This window comes from Zophobas morio, unplaced genomic scaffold (assembly GCF_036711695.1).
Source record: "Zophobas morio isolate AGI-343-1 ecotype UQ-CSIRO unplaced genomic scaffold, CSIRO_AGI_Zmor_V1 ptg000010l, whole genome shotgun sequence".
NCBI classification, from domain to species: Eukaryota; Metazoa; Arthropoda; class Insecta; order Coleoptera; family Tenebrionidae; genus Zophobas; species Zophobas morio.
Window position 1 is genome coordinate 6892757 of NW_026972115.1, and position 27607 is coordinate 6920363.

The 27607-nt window shown below is 32.3% G+C and overlaps 1 protein-coding gene across 3 annotated transcripts in view; it reads right to left on the minus strand.

The window, feature by feature from the left end:
• The window catches only part of LOC135126315 (protein pellino), a 65708-nt gene that overhangs the window by 34644 nt on the left and 3457 nt on the right, over positions 1 to 27607 (minus strand). The window contains exon 1 of one of the 3 annotated variants that reach the window (XM_064052275.1): positions 23660 to 24039. The exons of 1 other annotated variant lie outside the window; for it this stretch is intronic. In XM_064052275.1, coding sequence (XP_063908345.1) covers positions 23660 to 23670 — 11 coding nt within the window. In that variant the 5' untranslated portion in view covers positions 23671 to 24039. Of the gene's footprint in view, positions 1 to 14419; positions 14476 to 23659; positions 24040 to 27607 lie in introns of those variants that run through there. One more of the 3 variants, XM_064052273.1, reaches the window with a different exon arrangement.

Genomic DNA, 27607 nt, shown 5'->3' on the forward strand with positions numbered 1-27607 from the left:
CCCGTAAAATGGTATTAGTAACAACCATTGAAGGTTAGAGGGCTTTTGTCGCATTTTGGGGCGCCATCTGACCGCCAATATTAACTCACTGGTACGCATAAGGATACGGGGTTGCCGGTCTTTTAAATACATAGTCACTGACTATTCATTGAAATAACGTCATCAAATTGTTAGTGGGGATGATTAGGAAAATTTTGGTTGGCATTAGACCATCTACATGACATTTCTAATATACATACAAAATTTGACAACAATCGGTCGACCACTTTCGGAGATAATGTGTCTTATAAAAATGGATGCAGACACCAGACAGACAGCCAGACGGAAACGGGAGACTACTTTTTTCGTATTGTAAGGGTCACGAAACGTCGAGAAAACTTAAACGTGGCCATTCGTCCGATGGATTCCATTACAATACTTCCTTTGTTTACGCAGGGGAAATAAAAATCAAATATTTATCTCAAACGTACTAAGTGGACCTTTTTAATAACTATGATATGTTTTTCACATGATGAAATTATCACAATTTACCAAATAATACCCAGATTATTTCGTATTTATTGCAATTTTTATAGAATTCATACGAATTTTTTCAAAATGCAGAAAATTATTATGGAAATCGTAAAAATCTATAGATTTTACACAAATTCAAGGTTTAATTTCCAAATACGGAAAACTCCAATTTTTTCAGTTTGCAATATCATAGTTGTCAGAAAAAATTGCGATTCGACCGATATAGTATGATAATTTACATTGCTAAGATAAGAGCCGTTACTTCGAAATTGATAAACTTTTCAATAGAATTGCTTTTAAATTAGCACACCTATACTCGAAATTTGTGTCAAGAATATTGTTATTGTCGGTATTATCGTGGATGTGTGCGAAACGGCCCTCGCATCGCCGTCTGCGCCCCGCCTTCATTTTTAATTCCGCTTTCGTGTCGTTCATTTCTCACCGTCCCGTTATTATTTATTGCCGTCTTCGACTCGCTACCGCAATCGTTTCTTTTCCTCCAAAACGTCGACCGCGCGACAAAACAAATTAACTCGAGTGCGTCGTTTCCTACTTCTAGCCTCTTTAATATGTATGACGCCGCCCCGAGCCTCAACTCCGACAAGTCCTCTATTAGTAAACAATAGTCTAATTATTAAGCTTCAGAGCTCAGTTTAGAAAGACGATAATTCTATTACGCCGTCCTCCTTGGGTTGACTGAACGGTAATTACGAAGCAACAATGCGTGGTCAACAAACTAATCGCGTCCCGGGCCAAAATCGGCGAAAACGCCACCTTGACGGCACAAATTTGGCCGAGCTCTGGAATGCTCGAAATGCGATGCCACATTACGCGCCGTCATTTTTCCGGGGAAATTTATGTGCTCGAGTTCATCGGTTCTGGGTTCGCTCGACGGAATGCGCCCGGAGAAGGGTTCGAGTGTTTGTTTACTCCGTCGTGGTAAATTTACCGTTAAAAGACTGATTTGTTTAATCTGAGGAGGAGGCTGCGAATGTCGGCGGGTTAACGACTACGACTAGTCTGGAGATTGTAATCACGGAAAGCACATTAACACAATTAAATACGACGAAACGGAAAAATTGACAATGGATTTGCATTAGGTTTAACGGGCGTAACGGGGTTTTAGTCACTTCCTGGATAGTGTGTGTGAGAGATAAGACGACAAAATCTAGCGCTTTCTTTTTCTTGACGATGGTTTGGAAAGGTGCTTCGGAAATTATGGCGCCAAAAACACACAATAATACTTCCAGGAAGGTTATCGTGGAGAATTCTAGACTAAGATCCATTGTTGTTTTTATGCCCCACTGAACGGACCTGTCTGTGCTTGTTGCCTAGGTCAACATTGTCGGAAGCCTGCATTTTCCCAACTAGAAACCTTCCCATTCATTTGTTTTTGTAATCTGTACAAAGATTCACAAGGAAGCTACCACCCACATAATATATCTAATTAATAATGCATAGGGGCGTTTTCACTTTTCTTGCCCAGCAGACTTTTCTTTGGTACAATCGCACGCAAATGTTTTGAGCCTATGGGCGGATCATTTTTGCTGATCGTCACCGAAGGAGGCGGTCCAAATCGTCCAAGGGCAGAATTTGTAGGTAGGCTCAAACTACAACGAAATTTACGTGTTGACCAAATTCTTACTCTGAATTAGTTTGAATTTTATAAATACCCTATCTAAAATGTTCAGAATATGATGAGTCTATACTTGTGATTTACCATTCCATTTATATTTTTTGGATTTGTTTATACATACAGGGTGACTCAAAAAAAATAATGACTGAGTCAATTTATTTTATTGAAGAAATCAAGAATTGCAAAACTGAATACTTTGAAATCTTGTCGATTAGTTGTAACCTGAGCCCATTTTTTTTTGCAATATGTGTGATGTGCTATTAGTTTCCGTAAGTTATAAAATTAGAAAAAAAAAACCTATTCTGCTCTAATAAAATCGAGAATATGCTCAAAATCACACTAATATTAGGTCTAATTGTGCCAACCATAGTTATAAGATTCACATTAAAATAAGTCACGGACATTTTTTGAAGTGTACTACACTTCAAAAAACAAAAAAAATGTTCAGTTTATAAACTTCATAATTTTGGTTTAAAGTTTATCAATCATGTTTGAGGCTTTATTTTATCCGTTTCATTTGTTATCCTTTACTGCGGTCTCTCTTGAGTCGAGGTGTAACACCGGACCGAACGTTCTTCGACCGATAGGATAATTTATTACTTCCGACATCTTTTCGGTGACAAATTTAATCTTCGCATACTTCAGCCTAGTTAGTGAACTCGTTGTGACCACTGAAATATACAAAGAGTAAATTTTGAAATGGAACGAAAGTCGAAGAATACTTTCAAAGCCACGATCAAAATGTATTTGCTTATCTTCGCCAAAAAATGCATGACGTCATCGTAAAATTTGATATGATGAGTCTATACCTGTGATTTATCATTGCAGTAATATTTTTTAAATTTACTTATACAGCCTGTCTCAAAAAAAGATCACTTCGATTTTCGATTTTTCGTTTTTTGGACCAACCATTTCATCGAATTAGATTTTTCAGTTTCAATTTTTCTATCAACTTTTCGATTTTATTACTTTCCAATTTTCTGATTTTTCAAATTTGCGGTATTTTGAATATTCGAGTTTTTAGTTTTTTCGTTTTTCGATTTTTTAAGATTTCGTTTTTTTGATTTTTCGATGTTTCGATTTTTTGATTTGCCATTCTTTCAATTTTCGATTTTTCGTCTTTCCATTTTTAGATTTCTGGATTTTTCTGTTCGTCAGTTTTTAGATTTTGCATTTTTTTTTGCATTTTTCGATTATATTTTACTTTCCGATTTTTTTGATTTTTGAATTCTCGATTTTACGTTTTTAATTCTTCTATTCTCGATTTTTCGACTTTCCATTAATCATTAAATTTTTCCATTTTTCGGTTGTTTTATTTCTCGACCATCGATTTTTCAACTTTCGATTATTCGATTTTCCATTTTCTGATTTTACGATTTTTCGATTTTCGTTTTTCCGCTTTTGTGGTTTTTCGATTTTTCTGTTTGTTTCAGTTTTTATGGTTCTGCACTTTGTTTTATTTTTCCATTTTTCGATTATTTTACTTTCCGATAGTTTGATTTTTGAATTTTCGGTTTTTCCATTTTTCGATTTGGGATTTTTCAATTTTTCGGTTTTTTAATTTTTCGTATTTTGATTTTCGATTTTTCAGATTTGTGGATTTGTGTCCGTTTTTTCGATTATCATTTTTACGATTTTTCAAAATCTCGATATTCGAGTTTTCGATTTTCCATTTTTCAAATTTTCAATTTTTAATTTTGCTTTTTTCGATTGTTGCTTTTTAGAATTTTCCCTTCGTCAGCTTTTAGATTTCAATTTTGTTACTTTCCGATTTTCCACTTTTTGATTTTTTTATTTTTTTTCGATCGTCGTTTTTTCGATTTTCATTTTTCCGATTTTTTAATTTTTCAATTTTTAGGCCTTGCAATTTTTTTACTTTTCGTTTTTTTGAGTATTTGTTTCATCGAATTTTCGATTTTTCGGTTTTTCCATTTTCCGATTTTCGATTTTTCGATTTTCCATTTTTAGATATTTTTTTTTATTTTTCGATTTTTCTGTTCGTCAGTTTTGAGACTTTGCAATTTTTACTTTTCCACTTTTCTATTATTTTAGTTCCGGATTATTCGATTTTTGAATTTTCGTTTTTTTTTCATTTTTCGATTTCCGATTTTTTAATTTTTCGATTTTTCGCTTTTTTAATTTGTCGATTCTCGATATTCCGATTTTCGATTTTCCAATCTTCGATTTTTCAATTTCCAGTTTTCGATTTTCTACTTTTTGATTTTACGATTTTTCGATTTTTCTGTTCGTCAGTTTTTAGGCTTTGCAATTTGTTTACTTTTCGATTTTTCGATTATTTTACTTTCCAATTTTTTGATTTTTGAATTGTCGACTTTTAGAGTTTTCAATATTATGAATTTTCGAATTTTCGGTTTTCCTATTTTTCGATTTTTGATTTTTCCATTTTTCGGTTTTTTGATTTTTCAATTCTCGGTTTTTCAATCTTGCAAATTTTCGATTTTTCAGATTTGTGAATTTCCAGTTTTTCGATCGACCTACGTATTAGATTCATTGAATTTTCGATTTTCGGTTTTTCCATTTTTAGATTTTTGATTTTCCAGTTTTGTATTTTCAGATTTTCTGTTTTTCGCATAATCTGATTTATGAAATTTTCGATTTTTCGATATTTGATTTTCGAATTTTCGATTGTTCAGTTTTCCATTTTTCAACTTTTAGACTTCAATTTTTTTACTTTTCGATTTTCCAAATTTTCGAGTTTCAATTTTCAGATTTTTGATTTTTCGATTTTCTTTTTAAATCTTTAAATTTTTCGGTTTTGATTTTTCGAACTTTTGATTTTTAATTTTTCCATTTTTCGGTTTTTAGACTTCAATTTTCTTTCTTTTAAATTTTTCGATATTCTATTTTCCGCTTTTCAGAATTTTCGATTTTCAGTTTTCAGACTTTCGATCATTCGAATTTTGGATTTTTCAGTTTTATGATTTTTCGATTTTTAGAAAATTTGAGTAGTCGAATTTTCGATTTTTCAATTCATCGATTTTTCTATGTTCAATTGTTCAATTTAAATTTTGCGATTTTCATTTGTCCATTGTCGATTTTTAGAATTTTCGTTTTTTCAATTTTTCCATTCTCAACTGTTAGACTTCAATTTTGTTACTTCCCGATTTTTTGGTTTTCGATTTTCCAATTCTCAGAATTTCCAAGTTTCTTTATTCAGATTTCCAATTTTTTGCTTTTTCGATTTTTCTGTTCGTTTCAGTTTTTAGGCTTTGCAATTTTTTTCTACTTTATATATTTTGATTATTTTAATTTCCGATTTTTTTTTATTTTTGTTTTTGATTTTTGAGGTTTGTGAATTTCCACTTTTCGATCGACCTAGGTATTTGATTAATTGAATTTTCGATTTTTTGATTAGCCATTTTTAGATTTTCGATTTTTACGATTTGTATTTTTCGATTTTCTGTTTTTTGCATTAGTGAATTTCAGTTTTTCCGATTTTTGATTTTGCGCATACATATTTGATTAATCAAATTTACGAAAAAGTTACCATGCTTACAAAAACTTCAGAACATCTACAATATTTCAAAGTATTCAGTTTTGCTATTCTTGATTTCTTCAATAAAATAAATTGACTCAGTCATTAACTTTTTTGAGACACCCTGTATAACCAAATCTAAAAAATATTAATGCAGTGATAAATCACAAGTATAAAAACTCATCATATTTTATACATTTAAGATAGGATTTATTCTGCAAAATTTTGAGGTGACGTCATAATTTTTTTAGAGGGGATAAGCAAATATATTTTAATTAAATCATGTTTATCATGACTTTAAAACATCTGCAAGATTTCAAATTATTCGATTTTGCAAATTCAAAATTAAATTGCAAAATATTGTTTCATAATTTTGATTTTTTTTCCAAAATATTATAAAAACTCAACACGGAGTCATAAACTACATGTGTAGGACTATGTTACTGTATATAATTTAAAACCCATTTCCTATGCATAAATTTGAAGTGACGTCATCACATTATTGGTGGGGATGATTAGACAAATTTAATAATTTTGCGACATTTATGAAAAAAATATCAGTTAACAAAAATGGCACGTTTTTATTATTATGCCAGTTACATGTCACTCAACGACAATATCGTTTTTTTTTTTAAGAGTATTTTATTTGAAAAAGTGATGAAATTTTTCATACGGAACAAATTGGTCGAAAGATGTTATAAAGCAAAATAATTCATGTCCGGACCATCGTTACTCACGAACGAAAGTGACCATTATTTTATGGGAACAACTACCTGCTAAATCTTCTCCGACAAATTCGAGAGAACTGGTGTGAGCCATAAATATTTCTTACCAAATGTAAATTTCGTTGTAGTTTGAGCCTACCTACAAGTTCTGCCCTTGAAGGATTTGGACCGCCTTCTTCGGTGAGGGCAGGCAAAAACGATCCGCCCATAGGCTCAAAACATTTGCGTGCGATTGTACTATCCAACTACTAAAAAAGTTTCAAAGGTATGTCCCGCCCATCCAACTGTGACACCCTACCCATCGGTCAGCCATACCCACGCACCATCTGCCCCATAGCTTCCGCACGCGATTTTCAAAGACCGTCCGCTGGAATCCCATTGTTTATAAAATAAACTAACGTTGCGACAGGCCGACAATTACCGTTTGTTTTTTCCCCAACGAAATAACAAACATTGCAACATCCACACAAAGCCGGTGTGCGGCGTTACAGTTTCTCATTTGCATCCTCTCCGATGAACAATGAAGCCTGATTCAGCAATTAAGACGCGATCTACCTGACCCCGAAACTGGGCACCGAAAAACGATCGAAAACCTTTCACCCGACACAATTTCGAAGGTTTGCGTCTCGAATACTTAATGTACTTGAACAATAACCTCTTTGGGTAATGACCATAACACGCGCCGATAAGAAATTTTACAATTAGAGGGAAAAATGCGAGGAATGCGCTAATTGGTGCGGTTTCGCGGACGTGACCGGGGAAACGGTGGAACGTGGGGGCGGCTGAGGTCGGGGCGGAAAATGGGACAGTTGGGAACGTATTAATAAGCGCGAAAGGGTGATACTGAAATAGATTCAAGTTAAAGGTTAAAATTGTAAAAAAATGGTTCGAACTTGCGGGTTTTCAGTGAAGCGAATATTTTTTTTATCTTACACCGGATTTCAGCGGTTTTCGAATTGTAGATTACATACTAGTCACCAAATTAAAATAAAAACCCAAATATTTCGTTAAAAATTCTCGTTTTGACGCTGATCAAGTAAAAACTTGTTAATTGCACACTTTGAAGTAAACTTTCACATACCGCATGCAAAGCAGATCATTAAATATTAAACGCTCGTCAATTTTTGTTGTAACTTATTTATTAAATAGACCCCAAAATTCGAAACCTTGAGAAGTTAATTTTTCTCATAAAAAAATATTGCTTGCAATTTCGCCCACGTTGAAATAACGCAACTTACAAACAGAAAAATCGTCAAGTCGCAATCTCGAGGAAAAACGGAATTGTTTTAGTGAAAAAGTTATTAACCATTATTATCTTGGCGAAAGTGACGCATCACTGAATCACTACGTGCATCTCGGAACGTCATTATCCATAACAATTTCGCCGACGTCTTTATGTCAAGTCATACTTAGTCACTTTTTTCGTGACGAAGTGGTTAAGCAGTCTTCCGTTTCCTAATAAGACGCAAATATGTATTACCACTGTTAAAATCGCAAAATCTCTGCACAAATACACAAACGTTTTATTTTTGCAAAGACGCCTCATCACTGTTGTGATAATAATCAGATTAGTCGAGTACAATGATCTCGGGACAAACACACAATAAATCACGGCGTATGTAGTAAAGAAAAAGCAGGACAAAAATTGTAGAGGTCGAGCAGATTAAGACGCGGTTAAACAAATTCGTTTTATTTCGATTTTTTGCCTTCATCACATTTTATGCAAATATATGAGTACTGCTTTGTGGAGGATGCCGGGGCTCGAAAATTTTAGAATAGAGTAATGCTGCGCTTGCCTATACATATTTAATAATGATAAAATAAAAATCGTGCTTCGATGTATAAACATAAACCATAGAAGTTAAGCACGTACTGATAATATATTTTTACTTTAGAGGCGAGGGAAGATCTGCCTAAATAACTTTAGACCAATTTTTTGCGTATAAAAGAGAAAGTCTTGCAGGCGTCTAGTGTTTTTTTAATACTAAAAAAAATCCGTGGAGTTCTTTATTTGGAAAGAATTTTACAGAATCATAGGGGCTCCTAGTGTTTTTTTTTTTTAATATGTGATGTTTCGTTTTTGAAGGAGAAATCAAAATATTGTTGAAACCGAAAAATTGTAAAATCAAGAATTTTAAAAATCTAAAAAATCCAAAAATCCAAAAATTAAAATATCGACTAGATGAAAATGTTGAAAAAGATAAGATTTAAAAACTCGAAAATTTTTGAAAAATCGAGTAAGTAAAAAATAAAAAAAAAAACAGTCGAAAAAATTAAAAATTTAAAAATCGAAATCTTGAAAAATTCCAAAAAAACTGAAAACGTGAGAAATAGAAAAATTGGAAAATTAAAAAATCCATTAATGGAGAAATTGAGAAATCGAATAATCCAAAAATTTACAAACGCCAAAAATTGAAATATTTAAATACATGAATCCCAAAACTGAATCGTCGAAAAATTGGAAACTCGAATAATCGAAAAACTAAGAAATCGAAAAATTGAAAAAAAAAACGCCGCAGCAATCCTCAAAGTTTAAATTTCAAAAAAAAACATCAGAGGTCCATAAGATTTTTTACAAATTTCAAAAAAAAAGTCTGAACTCCCAAGATTCTTAAAAAAAATCCCTAAGAATACCCAAAACTTATTCAAATTCTTTAAAAAAACCTGAGGTGCACCCAAGATTCTTTTGAATTAAAAAAAGTCAGTTCCTCAAAATTCTTTCAAATTCTTCAAAACAAATAAATAAATAAATAAATAAATAAATAAATAAAAAAGTCAAGGGGCCAAAATACTTTGAAAAATCAAAAAAGTCAGCAGCCTCCAGGACTTTTTCATTTCATTAAACAAAAAAAATCGGGATCCCCTCAAGATTCTTCAAAATTTGCAAAAAAAAAGCTTCAGGAACCGCCAAGTTTCTTTCAAATTCTTCAAAAAAAACCCTTTTGAGGACTCAAGATTTTTTTTATATAAAAAAAAACCTATTTTAAAATCTTAAAAAACCGTCACGAGGACCCAAGATTCTTTAAAATTTAAAGAGGCCCACAAGATTTTTTTCCGTAAGGAAATCACAATACTCAAGTTCTTAAAAAAAAAATTAGCCCGGCCAAGATTCGTTAAAATTTTTCATAAAAAAAATCTGTGTGGACCTCCCAAGATTCTTGAAAAAAAAAAATGCCTCAAGATCCCTGAGATTCTTTCGAATAAAAAAAATCGTTAAAGGCTTCTAAAGTTATTTAATATTAAAAAGGAAAATGTCTGACACCGACAAAAATTATTTAAAATTTTTCAAAAAAAAAAAAAAAATCGAGGCAATTTCAAAATGTCTTCGAAAAAGCCGTTAGGAGGCTGAGATTATTCTAAATTAAAAAAAAAACCTCATAGGTCTTCAAGGTAATTTAAATTTTTTTCCGTCAGGAATCCCCAAAATTCCTTCAAATTCTTAAAAAAAAAAAAAAACCCTGGGGGCCCCAAGCATTCTTTTCAATTTTCCAAAAAAAAAAAAAGCACGCTTCAGGAACCCTTGAGACTCTTAAATTTAAAGAAATTCTCAGAAGCTCACACGATTCTTTCAAATTTTACCAAAAAAAAAAAAAAAATGTTTAAACTCCCAAGATTCTTAAAAAAATTTCCTAAGAATCCCCAGAACTTTTTCAAATTCTTAAAAAAAAACGTCAGTTGGCTCCAAGATTCTTTCAGTCCTTCAAAATTTTTTTCAAAAAGGAATCCCCAAGATTCTTCCAAATTTTCAAAAAAAAAAAACCTTCAGGGAACTCAAGTTTTTTTTTAATTAAAAAAAACACTCAGGGGCTCCCGAGTTTCTTTTAATATTTTCAAAAAAAAAAAAAAAAGTCGAAACATCAAAAGATCGGTAAGTCGAAAAATTGAGATATCGAAATGCTAAAGATCGAAAAATGGGAATATTCAAAATTGAAAAATTTAAACTTAAAAAACCTGATAAATCGAAAAACTGAAAAATCGAAATACATATCGAAAAACTTTAAAAAATTAATTCCAAAAACTTGAAAAATCGAAAATTCTAAAAATGAGAAGGCTAAAATTTGAAACAACAAAAAAGTGAAAAATCTAAAATTTAAAAAATCGAAAAATTGAAAAATGTAAGACTTGAAAAATCGAACAAGTAAAAGATCAAAAAAACAGTAAGTCGAAAAATCTAAAAATCCAGATACATATAGAACAATCCCAAAACTTTAACACTAAAATTTGAAAAATCGAGAAATTGAGAAACAGACAAATCGGAAACACGAAAAATTGAAAAGTCAAAAAATTAAAGAATGCATTAATCGAGAAATTGAGAAGTCGAAAAATCGAAAAATTTACAAACGCCAAAAATTGAAAAATTGGAAAATCGAAAAATCGAAAAGACGAATAATCGAAAAACTGAGAAATCGAAATCGAAAAATTGAAAAAACGCGCCTCAGGAACCTTCAGTCTTAAATTTGAAAAACAACTATCAGAGATCCACAAGATTCTTCCAAATTTTCAAAAAAAAAAAAAAAAAACAAGTCTGAACTCCCAAGATTCTCAAAAAAATTCCGTAAGAATCCACAGAACTTTTTCAAAAACGTGAGTTGGCTCCAAGATTCTTCAAAATTCTTTCAAAAAAAAAGTCAAGCGCCGAAGAATCTTTGAATCTTCAAAAAAAAAAAACCGTCAGACCTTCCCAAAATTTTTTCAAATTCATAGCAAAAGGAACCCCCAAGATTTTACCAAATTAAAAAAAAAAAGAAAAGCCTCCAGGAACCCCTAAGATTCTTCAAAATAAAAATCTTCAGGGAACTCAAGTTTTTTTTCAATTAAAAAACAACCTCAGGGGCTCCCGAATTTCTTTTAATATTTTCAAAAAAAAAGTGGAAACATCACAAGATATCGAAAAAGCTAAAGATCGAAAAATGGGAATAATTCAAAATTGAAAAATCGAAATACAAATCAAAAAACTGAAAAATTAATTCCAAAAACTGGAAAAATCGAAAAATTTAAAAATGAGAAAGCAAAAAATCGAAAGACTGAGAAATTGAAACAACAAAAAAGTGAAAAATATAAAATTTAAAAAATTGAAAAATTGAAAAATGTAAGATTTGAAAAATTGAACAAGTAAAAGATCAAAAAAATAGCAAGTCGAAAAATCTAAAAATCCAGATACATATTGAAAAATCCCAAAACTTGAACACTGAAAATTTGAAAAATCGAGAAATTGAGAAATAGACAAATCGGAAACACGAAAAATTGAAAAGTCAAAAAATTAAAGAATGCATTAATCGAGAAATTGAGAAGTCGAAAAATCGAAAAATTTACAAACGCCAAAAATTGAAAAATAGGAAAATCGAAAAATCGAAAAGACGAATAATCGACAAACTGAGAAATCGAAATCGAAAAATTGAAAAAACGCGCCTCAGGAACCTTCAGTCTTAAATTTGAAAAACAACTATCAGAGATCCACAAGATTCTTCCAAATTTTCAAAAAAAAAAACAAGTCTGAACTCCCAAGATTCTCAAAAAAATTCCTTAAGAATCCACAGAACATTTTCAAAAACGTGAGTTGGCTCCAAGATTCTTCAAAATTCTTTCAAAAAAAAAAGTCAAGGGCCGAAGAATCTTTGAATCTTCAAAAAAAAAAAACCGGCAGACCTTCCCAAAATTTTTTCAAATTCATAGCAAAAGGAACCCCCAAGATTTTACCAAATTAAAAAAAAAAAGAAAAGCCTCCAGGAACCCCTAAGATTCTTCAAAATAAAAATCTTCAGGGAACTCAAGTTTTTTTTCAATTAAAAAACAACCTCAGGGGCTCCCGAATTTCTTTTAATATTTTCAAAAAAAAAGTGGAAACATCACAAGATATCGAAAAAGCTAAAGATCGAAAAATGGGAATAATTCAAAATTGAAAAATCGAAATACATATCAAAAAACTGAAAAATTAATTCCAAAAACTTGAAAAATCGAAAAATTTAAAAATGAGAAAGCAAAAAATCGAAAGACTGAGAAATTGAAACAACAAAAAAGTGAAAAATATAAAATTTAAAAAATTGAAAAATTGAAAAATGTAAGATTTGAAAAATTGAACAAGTAAAAGATCAAAAAAATAGCAAGTCGAAAAATCTAAAAATCCAGATACATTTTGAAAAATCCCAAAACTTGAACACTGAAAATTTGAAAAATCGAGAAATTGAGAAATAGACAAATCGGAAACACGAAAAATTGAAAAGTCAAAAAATTAAAGAATGTATTAATCGAGAAATTGGGAAGTCGAAAAATCCAAAAATTTACAAACGCCAAAAATTGAAAAATTGGAAAATCGAAAAATCGAAAAGACGAATAATCGAAAAACTGAGAAATTGAAATCGAAAAATTGAAAAAACGCGCCTCAGGAACCTTCAAAGTCTTAAATTTGAAAAACAACTATCAAAGGTCCACAAGATTCTTCCAAATTTTCAAAAAAAAAAAGTCTGAACTCCCTAAAAAAAAAGTCAAGGGCTCAAGATTTTTTGAATCATAAAAAAAAATCAGCAGCCTCCAGGATTCTTTCAGTCATTAAACAAAAAAATCGGGAATCCTCAAGGGTTTTTCAAAATTTTCAAAAAAAAGCTTCTGGAACGGCTGATTCTTTCAAATTCTTCAAAAAAAAAAATCTTCAGGGAACTCAAGTTTGTTTCAATATTTAAAAAAAAAGTCGAAACATCAAAATATCGTTAAGTCGAAAAATTGAGACATCGAAATAGCTAAAGATCGAAAAATGGGAAAATTCAAAATTTAAAAATTTAAACTTAAAAAACCCGATAAATCGAAAAATTGAAAAATCGAAATATCGAAAAACTGAAAGATGAATTCCGAAAAATTGAAAAATCGAAAAATCTAAAAATGGGAAGGCAACAAATCGAAAGACAGAAACTGAAACAACAAAAAAGTGAAAAACCTAAAATTTAAAAATTCTAAAAATTGAAAATTTACAAAATCGAGAAATCAAAACATCAGCGAATCGAAAAATCAAAAAATTGAAAAATCCAAAAACGTAAGATTTGAAAAATCGAATAAGTAAAAAATCAAAAAAATAGAAAGTCGAAAAAAAATCGAAAAATTTAAATACAAATCCCAAAACTGAAATGTTGAAAAATGAATTATCGAAAAACTGAGAAATCGAAATCGAAAAATTGAAAAATCACGAAATCGAAACATCAAAGATCGAGAAGTCGAAAAATCGAAAAATTGTGACATGGAAGTGGCTAAAAATCGAAAAATGGGAAAATTCAAAATTTAACAACTTTAACTAAAATTTTTTTAAATTTCACGAGGGTTTAATTCTTGTTGACACAACATAACCTATCTTTCCCGCTACAGACAACCCATATTCAGGTTATGTTATGAAATTGCACATTTTTAAGATGATTCATCAAAATTTTAAAACATTTTAAAATTAAAAACTGGATCAAGTTACCCACTTTTCAGGTGAATTTGTTGTAAATCACAAATCAAAATCATCACCAGGCATAAATAAAGTACCAAAGCTGTTTCACTCTCCAAGAATTAAGTTAGGTTAGAAATCTTCATAATGTGAAGAAAAACACCTGCAGAGTTTTGTGTGGGACCTACGTTATCGATTGTCATTCGAATAAGTTCAAAGTGGTTATAAAAACAAGGCGTTCTATTTGCACTCATTCAAATCTATACAGACGTCAAAATTTGTCTCTCCTTTTTATATAATTTTTCGAGAAGTTCTAAATCTTACTACTTAATTCACTTTTAATGGCACTATTCATCAAATCCACCACTATATGGACGCTTCCGCTTCTTCGGCGTTCCATTACCAGAACATTAAAAAAATAGTGAACCAGGACCGACCCCTTCCACCCGTCGAACCGTCCGTTCGCAACGCCACCCTCGCCCTTAATATTAATCGCCAGCGACTTATTAAAAAATGCATGCGAATTCTCCCCCCGACCCCATGAATTTTTAAGCGATATTTTTGAAACAGGCCTCGTAAATTGCAGCCGGCCAGTCGAACACGAACACACACACAGACACGAAACTGATAAATACTTGATGAATATCGAGTCGGACAGATACTTGAGGCAGCACATTGGTGGACGGACTAATTTCCATTAGGGACTAATCCAAATCAGCCTTGCACAAAATTGTACGTTAAATATTGACGAGTCGAATTATTGGTGGCGCGATAACGAGCCGTGTTTGTAAGTAGCGGTGTTGTCGACAAAAAACATTTGTTTAGGAGATAATTGTTGGCTCGGGAGGTGATAATTGGCGCGACCCATTTCGAGGCTGGCGATTTTTTGGACGCGAGATGTGTGCAATTAAGTGTATCGCCGGAATTTATGGCCGATAAATAAAAATCGACGTATGCTGGTTCGGCGGTTGTTATCAGGTTCTGTCGTAAATTTCCATAAAAATCGATTGGAGAGAGACGACGAACGGTGCGCGAGCTATTGCCGCTTTGTCTAGTTTTACAAGCCGGACGCGACTTTATGGTCGGCGGAGATTGATTTCTTTCGGGTTTTATGATTGATGGGGACGCTGGGTTGGACCCAATGCCGGAATTTTTACTCCATTGGACTTGGAATACTAGCACTCGAAACGAATGAATTTGTTGTTTTCTTGCTAAACACGGATTTCATCGAAAACAAGGATATCTGCACTTTCAACACACTTATCATTCGGTAATTTTATGTACTTATCTTACTGTTATCGTTTTTAATGTGTTTTTCTGATTGAGCACTAGTCTTGAAAATATACTAAAGTCGAACGACCAAACACACTTTAAGTCTCATTCAAGACCAAAAAAAATGTGTGTACTTAAAATTATGGCAAGATCTCTACTTAACAGTAGATTGAGTTCTCCAAAGTAAAGAAGAAAACGAAACGATGCAGACTCCATAAGAGTCCACTACCTGCCACGGAATCCTGTTATTATGGCATTCCGACCTTACAAAGAATGAGAATTGAATGCTATAGTGCAACAACGATTAGCCATTGTAACTTTCCTATAATGAGGGTTCTGGGAAAAGATTACTGAACTGCTGGTAATAAAAGACAAGTTTTCAGGACGTTATCGAACAAATAAAAAAATTGGTCTAAAGAGTTTAGACAGTACTTCCCTCGCTGTCGGAAACTTGACGACTGCATGCCTATTGTGTTTTTTTTCTCATTACATTTTTGTAGTGGGAATTTAAAAAAAAATTGCGATGACGTCATCAACATTTTTGCAAGGACACGTATATCAGTTGGGATAGATGTAGTGTAATACTAAGAATAAAATTATTATATTCTCAAATTTTCGGGAAAATGAATTGGGTCGTTTTGAATATTGATTTGTAATAATCAATAAAATAACGAAACAATTTACTCACGTATACGTATCAGAGGCAACTGAAAATCGTGTATGTATAAACATTCTTAATTTAAGATGACAGGCGTAACAGCATACGTGAGAGTCAAACAGAGAAACTGTAAACAAAACGACCATCGGTTTTATTGCTTCGACTTCCGCTTATTATATAAAACATTGGGTTTTATTTTAATTCTTGACGGTGAAATTCACAATTGGTTGATTATAAACATGTCTATTTCACATTCGCGGAACCAAGTGAGCGCATAAAACAAATGCAGGTCTGTAATGTTAAAGTCGATGTAAATAAGCGTGCTACCCTTATGTTTCAACCGAGTTTTTCCTTTAACAAATTTTGTGTCTACCAAATTGGGTTGGTTGGGGTGTAATACTAATAATAAGTGTTGCCTTTAATTTAATCAATAAAATAAATTGACTTCATTAATTTTTTTGAACCACCTCTTAAGAAAATCTAAAAAATATGAATGGAATGATAAATCACAAGTACAAACTCATCATATTTTTTGCATTTTAGATAGGATTTATTCAGCAAAATTTAAGGGTGACGTCATCAATTTTTTTAGGAGGGATGAACAAATACATTTTGAACAAAAGTTTACCATGCTTATAATAACTTTAAAATATTCCCAAGATTTCAAAGCATTCGGTTTTGTAATTCCTGATTAAATCGATAAAATAAATTCACGCCTTCATTAATTTTTTTGAGTCACCCTGCATATGCAAATCCAAAAATATGATTGGAATGATAAATCACAAGTACAGACTCATCATATTTTGTACATTTTAGATACGATTTATTAGGCAAACTTTTGAGCTGACGTCATCAGTTTTTTGTAGAAGATAACCAAATATATTTTGATTAAAAATTTATTATGCTCTTTATAACCTTAAAACATCTGCAAGATTTCAAAGCATTCGGTTTTGTAGTTCCTGATTAAATCAATAAAATAAATTTACGCATTCATTAATTTTTTTGAGTCACCCTGTATATGCAAATCGAAAAAATTTGAATGGAATGATAAATCACAAGAAGAGACTCACCATATTTTGTACATTTTAGATAGGATTTTTTCAGCAAAATTTTGTGGTGACATCATAAATTTTTTAGGGGGGACGACCAAATACGTTTTGATCAAAAATTTACCATGCTTATGATAATTTTAAAATATCTTCAAGATTTCGAAGCATTCGGTTTTGTAGTTCCTGAGTAAATCAGTAAAATAAATTTACGCTTTCATTTATTTTCTTGAATCACCCTGTATATGCAAATCCAAAAAATATGAATGGAGTGATAGATCACAAGTACAGACTGATCATATTTTGTACATTTTAGATATGATTTATTCGGCAAATTTTCGAGCTGACGTCATCAAGTTTTTGGAGGGGATAAGCAAATATATTTTGACTAAACATTTATTATGCTCTTTATAACCTTAAAACATCTGCAAGATGTCAGAGCATTCCGTTTTGTAGTTCCTGATTAAATCAATAAAATATATTTACGCATTCATTAATTTTTTTGAGTCACCCTGTATATGCAAATCCAAAAAATATGAATGGAGTGATAGATCACAAGTACAGACTCATCATATTTTGTACATTTTAGATATGATTTATTCCACAAACTTTTGAGCTGACGTCATCAAGTTTTTGGAGGGGATAAGCAAATATTTTTTGACTAAAGATTTATGATGCTCTTTATAGCCTTAAAACATCTGCAACATTTCAAAGCATTCTGGTTAGCAGATTAAAAATTAAATTTCAAAATGTTGTTTTATAATTTTGATTTTTTTTCCAAAAATCTGGACGTTTCGGGTGAAAAGTCGATTCAGAGTTGTAAACTACATGTGTAGGACTATGTTATTTTATACAATTGAAAACCCATTTACTATGTACAATTTTGAAGTGACGTCATCGCATTAGTGGTGGGGATGATTAGACAAATTTTGGTTAGCGTTTTACCATCTACATGATATTCTTAATATAAGTACAAAATTTCACAACAATCGGTCGAGTACTTTCGGAGATTATCTGTCTAATAAAAATCCGGGACAACAGACGGACAGACGGACAGACAGACGGAAATGGGAGACCTATTTCTTCGTCTTCTAGGGGTCATGAAAGATCGAGAAAACGTAGAAGTAGAGAGTCGGCCGACGGACTCGATTACAATACTTCCTTTGCTTACGCTCGGGAAGTAAAAATGGTTCGTAGAACTCGTAGATTGTAGACTAATTTTTTACCCAAAAATCCGGATGTCTAAACTAAAAAATTCATAATTGATCTCTAGGTTTAAACTTGTAAATATATGCCTGGACTACCTTTTGTGTGTCACAGCCTCCTTCAATTCGATTTTTTTTTATTATAAGCACTCTTCTAGAAAATATGAAACACAGCTGCTAACACCTTAAATCATCAACAGGCTAAATAACGTAAACAAACAACGTAAGTACAACGTCAAACACTCGATAAGAAAATTTCCTGTTAGCGCCAATCTCCCATTTCACCACTGTTACCATAACCGCGTTTTAAATATCAGTACACGAACACGTTTTCGCCTAAAAAACGATAAAAGTGACACGCATACCGCGACTAATCATTATTTCTGCCGCACTCTGCACTAAGCGCATCAATGTTGACCCATGCTGTACTAGTCGAATAAAGCCAGAAAACGAAATTTTCCTATCGGTTGCCAATATTTAAGGATTGCATGTCTGTGTCAACACTGCCCTCATTATCGTCGAAATTACTCAAACTTATTAACATCCGCTAAAACGGGCAAACAAGACCTTCGTCGAACGCCAGCCATCCCCCAGCCGAATTCCTAAAGAAATTAAAACGTCTCGTTCCCCCTGCGGCAGTCACGTCACATTTTAATAGAATTTGTAATTTGATGAAATAATGTCACGTAACCTCCCCAATCCCGTTATTTGCGCCAACCAGAATCGGAAATCCGAGCTCGGTGTGAACGCGGCTTTAACTAGATTTTTTGAAAAGCGCGCCGGATTGATCTGGAATTTCGAGCAATTTTGGTAAATGTCACACTGACATTTATTTTCGCGATGGTTAATTTTAAAAGGGTGGAAGTTTTTTGTTTGTAGTTGGCTTTGCAAAAAATTGGGAGCTTCAAAGGGGCGCCACACGAATGACACGCTAGGGGAGACGAGGAATGAGTTAGTGCGAGGTTAAATATTTTCGAAAAATCGACCAATCGAAACATCAAAAAAACGAAAAATGTTATACCGGGTGTCCGGAAAATAGCGGATTAAGTCTTCAGTACGTTATGTACGGGGGTTTCGATTCCAAAAAGAACAATAAAAAAAAATTGGTGGAAGATTATTCCGGTAGGACTTCCCTCGCTTCTGAAATACAATAATACAAATCCAGCTTTTTCGAAAAATTATAAAATTTGATTATGCGAATTTAATGTTTACTTGTAAGATTTCAGAGCAATCGAAGTTATAATACAAAATATTGTTATTCAGTTTTGAATTTTTTCCAAAAATTCTGGATGTCTAGGGTGAAAATTCGACAAAAGTAGTGACTATTTTGTTTTTGTTTAAATGTTTGATTTTCCTATTTCTCGAATTTTCAGTTTTACCATTTTTTTGATTAGTCGAGATTTCGATGTTTCGTTTTTTAATTATTCGATTTTTTTTTAAATAAAATTTTTCAATATTTTCAATTTTAATTTTTCGATTTTGGGCTACTTCGATTTATCGATTTTTTGGATTTAACGATTTTTCAATTTTTCGACTTCCCGATTTTTCCACTTTTGAATTTTTCAATTGTTCACTTTTTCAGTTTTTCGAATTTCAAAATTTTGATTTTTTAATATTTCACATTTTGACGTTCTTAAGTTTTCGATTTTTCTATGAATCAATTTTTGAATTTTTCGATATTTCAGTATGTATTACAATTTAACAATTTTTGGATTCTTCAATTTTTCGATTTTTCAAAATTTCAATTTTTGGGGTCTTTAATTTTTCGATGAATCGATTTTTCGTTTTTTCGATTTCTGGATGTTTCGACTTCTCGACTTTTAGATTTTTCGATATTTTGGTTTTTCCATTTCTCGATTTTTCGATATTTCAGTTTTGATATTTTTTCGGTTTTCGATTCTTCAGTTTTTCTTCGATCTTGCAATTTTTCGATTTACGAATTTATCAGTTTTTTGATATTTTAATGTTTTGATTTCTTAAATTTTTGATTTTTCTATTTCTCGATTTTCAATTTTTAAACTTTTCGAATTTTCAGTTTTACCATTTTTTTGATTACTCGAGATTTTGATGTTTCGTTTTTTAATTATTCGATTTTTTTTTTAAATAAAATTTTTCAATATTTTCAATTTTAATTTTTCGATTTTGGGCTACTTCGATTTATCGATTTTTTGGATTTAACGATTTTTCAATTTTTCGACTTCCCGATTTTTCCACTTTTGGATTTTTCAATTGTTCATTTCTTCAGTTTTTCGAATTTCAAATTTTTTGATTTTTTACTATTTCAAATTTTGGCGTTCTTAAGTTGTCGATTTTTCTATGAATCAATTTTTGAATTTTTCGACTTTTCAATTTCTCGCTTTTTCGACTTCTCGACTTTTTCGATACTTCAATATTACAATTTAACAATTTTTGGATTTTTCAATTTTTCGATTTTTAATTTTTCGATATTTTGGTTTTTCCATTTCTCGATTTTTCGATACTTTGGTTTCTCGGCGTCTTGATTTCCCGATTTTTAGATATTTCATTTTTGGATGTTTCAGTTTTGATATTTTTCCGGTTTTCGATTCTTCAGTTTTTCTTCGATTTTTCAATTTTTCGATGTACGAGTTCATCAGTTTTTTTTTTGATATTTTAATGTTTTGATTTCTTAAATTTTTGAATTTCCTATTTCTCGATTTTTCAACTTTTAAACTTTTCGAATTTCCAGTTTTACCATTTTTTTTTATTATTCGAGATTTCGATGTTTCGTTTTTTAAATTTCGATTTTTTTTTTTAATTAAATTTTTCAATATTTTAAAATTTAATTTTTCGATTTTGGGCTACTTCGATTTCTGGATTTTTCAAATTTTCAACTTCACGACTTTACCATTTTTCCAATTTTAGACTTTTTGATTTTTCAACTTTTGGATTTTTCAATTGTTCACTTCTATTTTTCGATATTCAATTTTTTGGTTTTTTAATTTTTCAAATTTTGGCGTTCCTAAGTTTTCGATTTTTCTATTTTTGGACTTCTCGACTTTTAAATTTTTCGATATTTCGATTTTCTCATTTCTTGATTTTTACATACTTCAATTTTTTGATTTTTTAATATTCCAATTTTTGGGGTTTCCAAATTTTCCATTTTTTGACTCTTAGATTTTTCGATATTTTGGTTTTTGGAGTTCTTCAATCTATCGATTCTTGAATTTTTTGACTTCTTAAATTTTAGATTTTTCGATTTTTTAGTTTTATCGATATTTCGATTTCTCGATTTATCGAAGAGTAAATTTTAAAAAACTTTTTATTGCAAATATTGGAAATGACGTCATCCAGTTGGTGGTGGGGATGATTAGCCAAATTTTAATTAGTATTTAACTATCTACCTGATATTCCTAATATACATACAAAATATGACCTCTAACCACCATTTTTGTTTTGTAATATTGTATTTTTAAGGCTGTTGGGTGCTATATTGAAAATAAATAAATAAATAAATAAATAAACAATCGGTCTAGTAGTTTCGGAGATTACTTGTCTAATAAAAATGGATACAGACAGACAGACAGATAGACGGAAACGGGAGACCACTTTTTTCATACTCTAGAGGTCACAACACGTGGAGAAAACATGAAAGTGGCAATTCGGCCAATGAACTCGATTACTAAATTTCCTTAGCTTACGCTCGGGAATTAAAAATATCTATGATGATTGATGAAGAAAAGGAGGGCGGGTGGGCGGGGCTAGTAACTGCTAAGATAAAACTTTGGCAAATGGCATGCCCTCTAAGAAAAGCTGGGTGGGTGGGCGGGACTAATATCTACTAAAATAAGACTGATTTTGGCAATTTACATACCCTATAAAAAAAGAGAGGGTGGGTGGGCGGGTTTAGTACCTGCTAAGATAAAATTGATTTTGGAAAATGAGATATTTTCTAAGAATAGAGGGGGCGGGTGGGTGGGGCTAGTAGGGTCCCAAAATTAACTCAAGAATACGTGAGGTCAGAATTTTCCAAAAATAGAACACCAAAATAATACACCATGGATACCCAAGAGTCTCCCGAATTAAAAAAAAACCTGCTCAAAAAATTTGTTCAAGTTCATCCAGGTACAAAACACCAGATTTCTTTAAATTTAGCCGAAAATAAAACACCAGGGGACCTAAAATTAACCGCGAACATTTTAAACCTAGGGTTTTGAAAACTTTGACAATAATAATATGTTTAATGACGTCATTCTTTTATTGCTGGGGATGATCAAACAAAATCTGACAATCGGTCCAGTAATTTGACAGTCTAATAAAAATCAAAACAGACGGAAACGGCAGACCTATTGTTTCATACTGTATAAATCATGAAAATAAATAAAATATGAAAGTGGCCAGTCCTTCGATGACTTACGTTCGGGAAGTAGAAATAGTAATCAAAAACACAAAAAGTTTGACGTCAGTGTTCGATAAGTTAACTTATCTAATTCCCCTAAGAACACTTCTAGATTTTCCATTAAGAAAAAAGATTTAAAGTAAATATAAACTTATCTGTCCACGCCCTACAGTAAATATTTAAAATTTCAGGAATATAAGCATGGTTTTGTGTCACATTTGCTCACTTTTTGTGTATTCATAATTCTTAATACAGATTTAATTTTGTAAAAAGTTTTAAAATATTTCATACTTTTTGAGACATTAATTAAACATTCCGGAAGTTTTGTAAATTTATCGCAAATTATTAATTTCGGACTTTCTCGTTGCTCTAACAGTCTCCGCTTTCCCCTACACATTACACCTGATGCAGGCTACATCATTGTCACATCAGAGATAGTTTGCCGCCTCGTCGAAACAAGGGTACAAGCTAATTGTCAAATTTAAATTCCAGTGGCAATTTGATGCGAAAAATAATTATAGACAGTCAAAGCCAACTTAACGTGACGAAAGACACGGTGCAAAAATTCGATATATGATTAGCTCGTCTGTGGTGTTATTTTGACTAACGGTAGCCAAGAAAGAAGTGATAAAAATGACCCACAAAGGCTACTTCCTTCACGCTAGATCAACATTCATTACTAGAAATCTTCCAGTCTTTGCATGATTCATTTTGCTAATTATCATCAGAATCAACACAGCGGTTTTTGTCGGACAGTTCCAAAGAACTTAACAAAGTGGTAGCAAAAAACAAGTAGCAAATTTTTACTAGACCGCTTTTTAATAGGAAGCTTTGAACGTGATTATGTTTTTTGCGCCGTTTTTGTCGTGGACAAGAAGTGGTAAAATTCCCCACGCTACTCCAGTTGTTTTATAATTGAACATCCTCTGGTTACTATGATTCATTTTCTTAATCAGCATATCTATGAAATCGTCGAATCATTATTTCTGCTGTATTTCGTACCAGGTGCATTGAAGTTGACCAACGCCGTACAACCGAAATCAACCTAGAACGAGTTATAAAACTTATCACCCCCGAGCACATTTTTCGAGAAATGCACCCCGCGGCGGTCACGTCGCATTTTTCCGAGACAATGTCGCGCAAGCTGGCTCCCAAAAGGGCGAATTTTCGCGCCGGTGTGAACGCCCCCTTAGCACCCTCGCAATTTCGGAAATCGCAGTCGGCGTGTCAAACTCGAATTTGACACTAGTGACGTTAGTGACGCGCCGAATTGTCACAACAAAATCAATAATCAACAATCCCAAATCGGAGACGGCCTCGCCGCCCCCGGTACCCACCTCTTGACCATTTCTGAAGCCGTCTTAAACAGTTTGCCGGTGATTGTCGGATTCGAAACACATAAAGCGCGCCACTATTTCCAGCGATATTTTTATCACTCGACTCGCTTCACTGGGAGATTCTTCACTGGAGCCGCCGTCTGCTGTTTACGTGACAGCATGATTGGGTATCACTGGATCGCGCACTCACTGGGAGCTGCCGACTCGGATGCACTGGGGCCTGGAGAGTGCCGGTTCACGGGGTTCGGTCTGCGAAGAAGTGCGTTTGCGGGAAAACGTGATGTTCGCGCTCGGAGACGGACTGAATGGAGCACTCTCGACACTTTTCTCGCCAACAATGGCGCGGTTAGACGTCGATCGTGGGGGTCGGTGGGATGTAAACATTGGCCGGGTGCTGCCATCTGCAGGAGCGAGGGCCAAAGAGGGTGACGGGAATGACAGTCGACAGTGGCGGAGGCGCGGGTTTTCCATTTTTCGCGCCTTTTCGACCTGTTTATTAACGTTTTTTTCATAATGAGTGTGCATGTTATCAGTTTTTACTTTCGAGGGTAGGTGTTAATGAAGAACACGTGACTATTTGTGGTTTCTAAGGGGACATAACCTTGGTTGACCTCGGTGATGGACAGGGCCGGCGTCGCCCAATCCATTGACTCATCAACTGAGCTTTTGGCTAAAAATTGTGATATATCGACGAGCTGAATCAAAAAAGATCTTTTAGACATTCGGTTTCAAAATATAATTTTTTGCAAAAATAGCAGAAATTTTCGAAGAAATTAATCTAAAATGACTTCTGGGGTCGGAAAACAAAAGGATATTTCCAGGTTATTTTAGAAGGTACTCTGGAAAATATCAAAAATTTCGTACCTTGAAAAATTGAGCTTTTAGTAAGTTGACTAAAAATTTGCTGCATCGAAAAAGTCTGATTATTGACGGTACTAAAGCAATATTCGGTTTTAAATTATGTCAAAAATACCATAGTTATTTTATTTTGGCCATTCTGGAAAAATTGTAGAAAGATAGCTTCTGAATGTCGAAATCAACAAAAGAATTTCTTTAACTAATTTTCAAAAACGTCAAAATTCTCGGATATTGATTTCGACTAAATCAAAAAACTTTGTTTTGGAGATTTTGGAAAAATGGTTGAAATTTTCAAAGACTTCAAGCCAAAATTAACTTCTGGATGTCGAAATCAACAAAGGAATTCATTTAAGCAATTTTCAAAAATGCTCGGGAAAATGTGAAAAATCTCATGTCGAAAAATTGACCTTTGGAAAAGTTGCCTAAAAATCCACAAAAAATTCTCGGAGACTGATTTCGACAAACTGAATCGAAAAATATGGTGTGTTGATGACTCTGGACAAAGAATTTCTAAACATTCCGATCTAAATTCAAATTTTAAAAATTTCCAAAATTGACAAATTTTATTCTGGAGATTCTGGACAAATGGTACAAATTTTCAAAAACTTGTAACCGAAATTAACTTCGGGACGTCGAAATGAACAAAAGAATTTCTTTGGGTAATTTTCAAAAATGCTCAAAACAATATAAAAAATTTCATATGTCGGAAAAATTAGCTTTTGGAAAAGTTGCCTAAAAATCCACAAAAAATTCTCAGAAATTGATTTCGACGATATGATCAAAAAATACAGTGTGTTGATGACCCCAGATCAAGATTTTCTAAATATTCGGTTCCAAAATCGAATTTTTAAAAATTTCCAAAATTGACAAATCTTGTTCTGGCGATTCTGGGAAAACGGTAGGAACTTCCAGACTGAAGCCCAAATTAACTTTTGGACGTTGAAAGCAACAAAAGAATTTCTTTAGGTAATTTTCAAAAGTGTTCGGGAAATGTCAAAAATTCGTATGTCGAAAAATGAGCTTTTGGAAAAGTTGCCTAAAAATCCACAAAAATTCTCGGAGATTAATTTCGACGAGCTGAATCGAAAAATACAGTGTGTTGATAACTCCGGACGAAGAATTTCTAAACATTCGATTCTAAATTCAAATTTTTAAAAATTTCCAAAATTGACAAATTTTGTTCTGGTGATTCTGGAAAAATGGTACGAATTTTCAAAGACTTGTAACCGAAATTAACTTTGGGACGTTGAAATTAAGAAAAGGATTTCTTTAGGTAATTTTAAAAAATGCTCGAAAAAATGTCAAAAATTTCATGTCGAAAAAATTAGTTTTTGTAAAAGTTGCCTAAAAATCCACAAAAAATTCTCAGAAATTAATTTCGACCAGCTGAATCGAAAAATACAGTGTGGTGATGACTCCAGATCAAGATTTTCTAAATATTTAGTTCCAAAATCAAATTTTTAAAAATTTTCAAAATTGACAAATCTTGTTCTGGCAATTTTGGAAAAACGGTAGGAATTTACAAACTGAAGCCCAAATTAACTTATGGGCGTTGAAATCAACAAAAGAATTTCTTCAGGTAATTTTCAAAAATGTTCGGAAAATGTCAAAATTTCGTATGTCGAAACAATGAGCTTTTGAAAAAGTTGCCTAAAAATCCACAAAAATTCTCGGAGATGAATTTCAACGAGCTGAATCGAAAAACACAGTGTGTTGATAACTTTCGGACGAAAAATTTCTAAACATTCGATTCTAAATTCAAATTTTTAAAAATTTCCAAAATTGACAAATTTTGTTCTGGTGATTCTGGAAAAATGGTACGAATTTTCAAAGACTTGTAACCGAAATTAACTTTGGGACGTTGAAATTAAGAAAAGGATTTCTTTAGGTAATTTTAAAAAATGCTCGAAAAAATGTCAAAAATTTCATGTCGAAAAAATTAGTTTTTGGAAAAGTTGCCTAAAAATCCACAAAAAATTCTCAGAAATTGATTTCGACGAGCTGAATCGAAAAATACAGTGTGTTGATGATCCCGGACCAAGATTTTCTAAATATTCAGTTCCACAATCGAATTTTTAAAAATATCCAAAATTGACAAATCTTGTTCTGGCGATTCTGGGAAAACGGTAGGAACTTCCAGACTGAAGCCCAAATTAACTTCTGGACGTCGAAAGCAACAAAAGAATTTCTTTAGGTAATTTTCAAAAATGTTCTGGAAAATGTCAAAATTTCATGTGTCGAAAAAATGAGCTTTTGGAAAAGTTGGCTAAAAATCCACAAAAAATTCTCGGAGATGAACTTCAACGAGCTGAATCGAAAAACAGTGTGTTGATGACCACCGACGAAGGATTTCTAAACATTCGATTCTGAATTCAAATTTTTAAAAATTTCCAAATTTGGCAAATTTTGTTTTGGTGATTCTGGAAAAATGGTACGAATTTTCAAAGACTTGTAACCGAAATTAACTTTGGGACGTTGAAATTAAGAAAAGGATTTTTTTAGGTAATTTTAAAAAATGCTCGAAAAAATGTCAAAAATTTCATGTCGAAAAAATTAGTTTTTGTAAAAGTTGCCTAAAAATCCACAAAAAATTCTCAGAAATTGATTTCGACCAGCTGAATCGAAAAATACAGTGTGTTGATGACCCCAGATCAAGATTTTCTAAATATTCAGTTCCAAAATCGAATTTTTAAAAGTTTCCAAAATTGGCAAATCTTGTTCTGGCGATTCTGGAAAAACGGTAGGAATTTCCAGACTGAAGGCCAGATTAACTTCTGGATGTCGAAATCAACAAAAGAATTTTCTTTGGGTAATTTTCAAAAATGTTCCCGAGAATGTCAAAATTTCGTATGTCGAAAAATGAGCTTTTGAAAAAGTTGCATAAAAATCCACAAAAAATTCTGATAGATAACTTCTATGAGCTGAACTGAAAAAGACAGCGTATTGATGATCCCGGATTAACATTTCCCAAACATTCAGTTTCAAAGTCAAAATTTCCAAAAATTGGCAAATTTTGTTTTGGCGATTCTGGAAAAATTGTAGCAATTTTCAAAAACTTGCAACCGAAAATAACTTCTGGACGTCGAAACC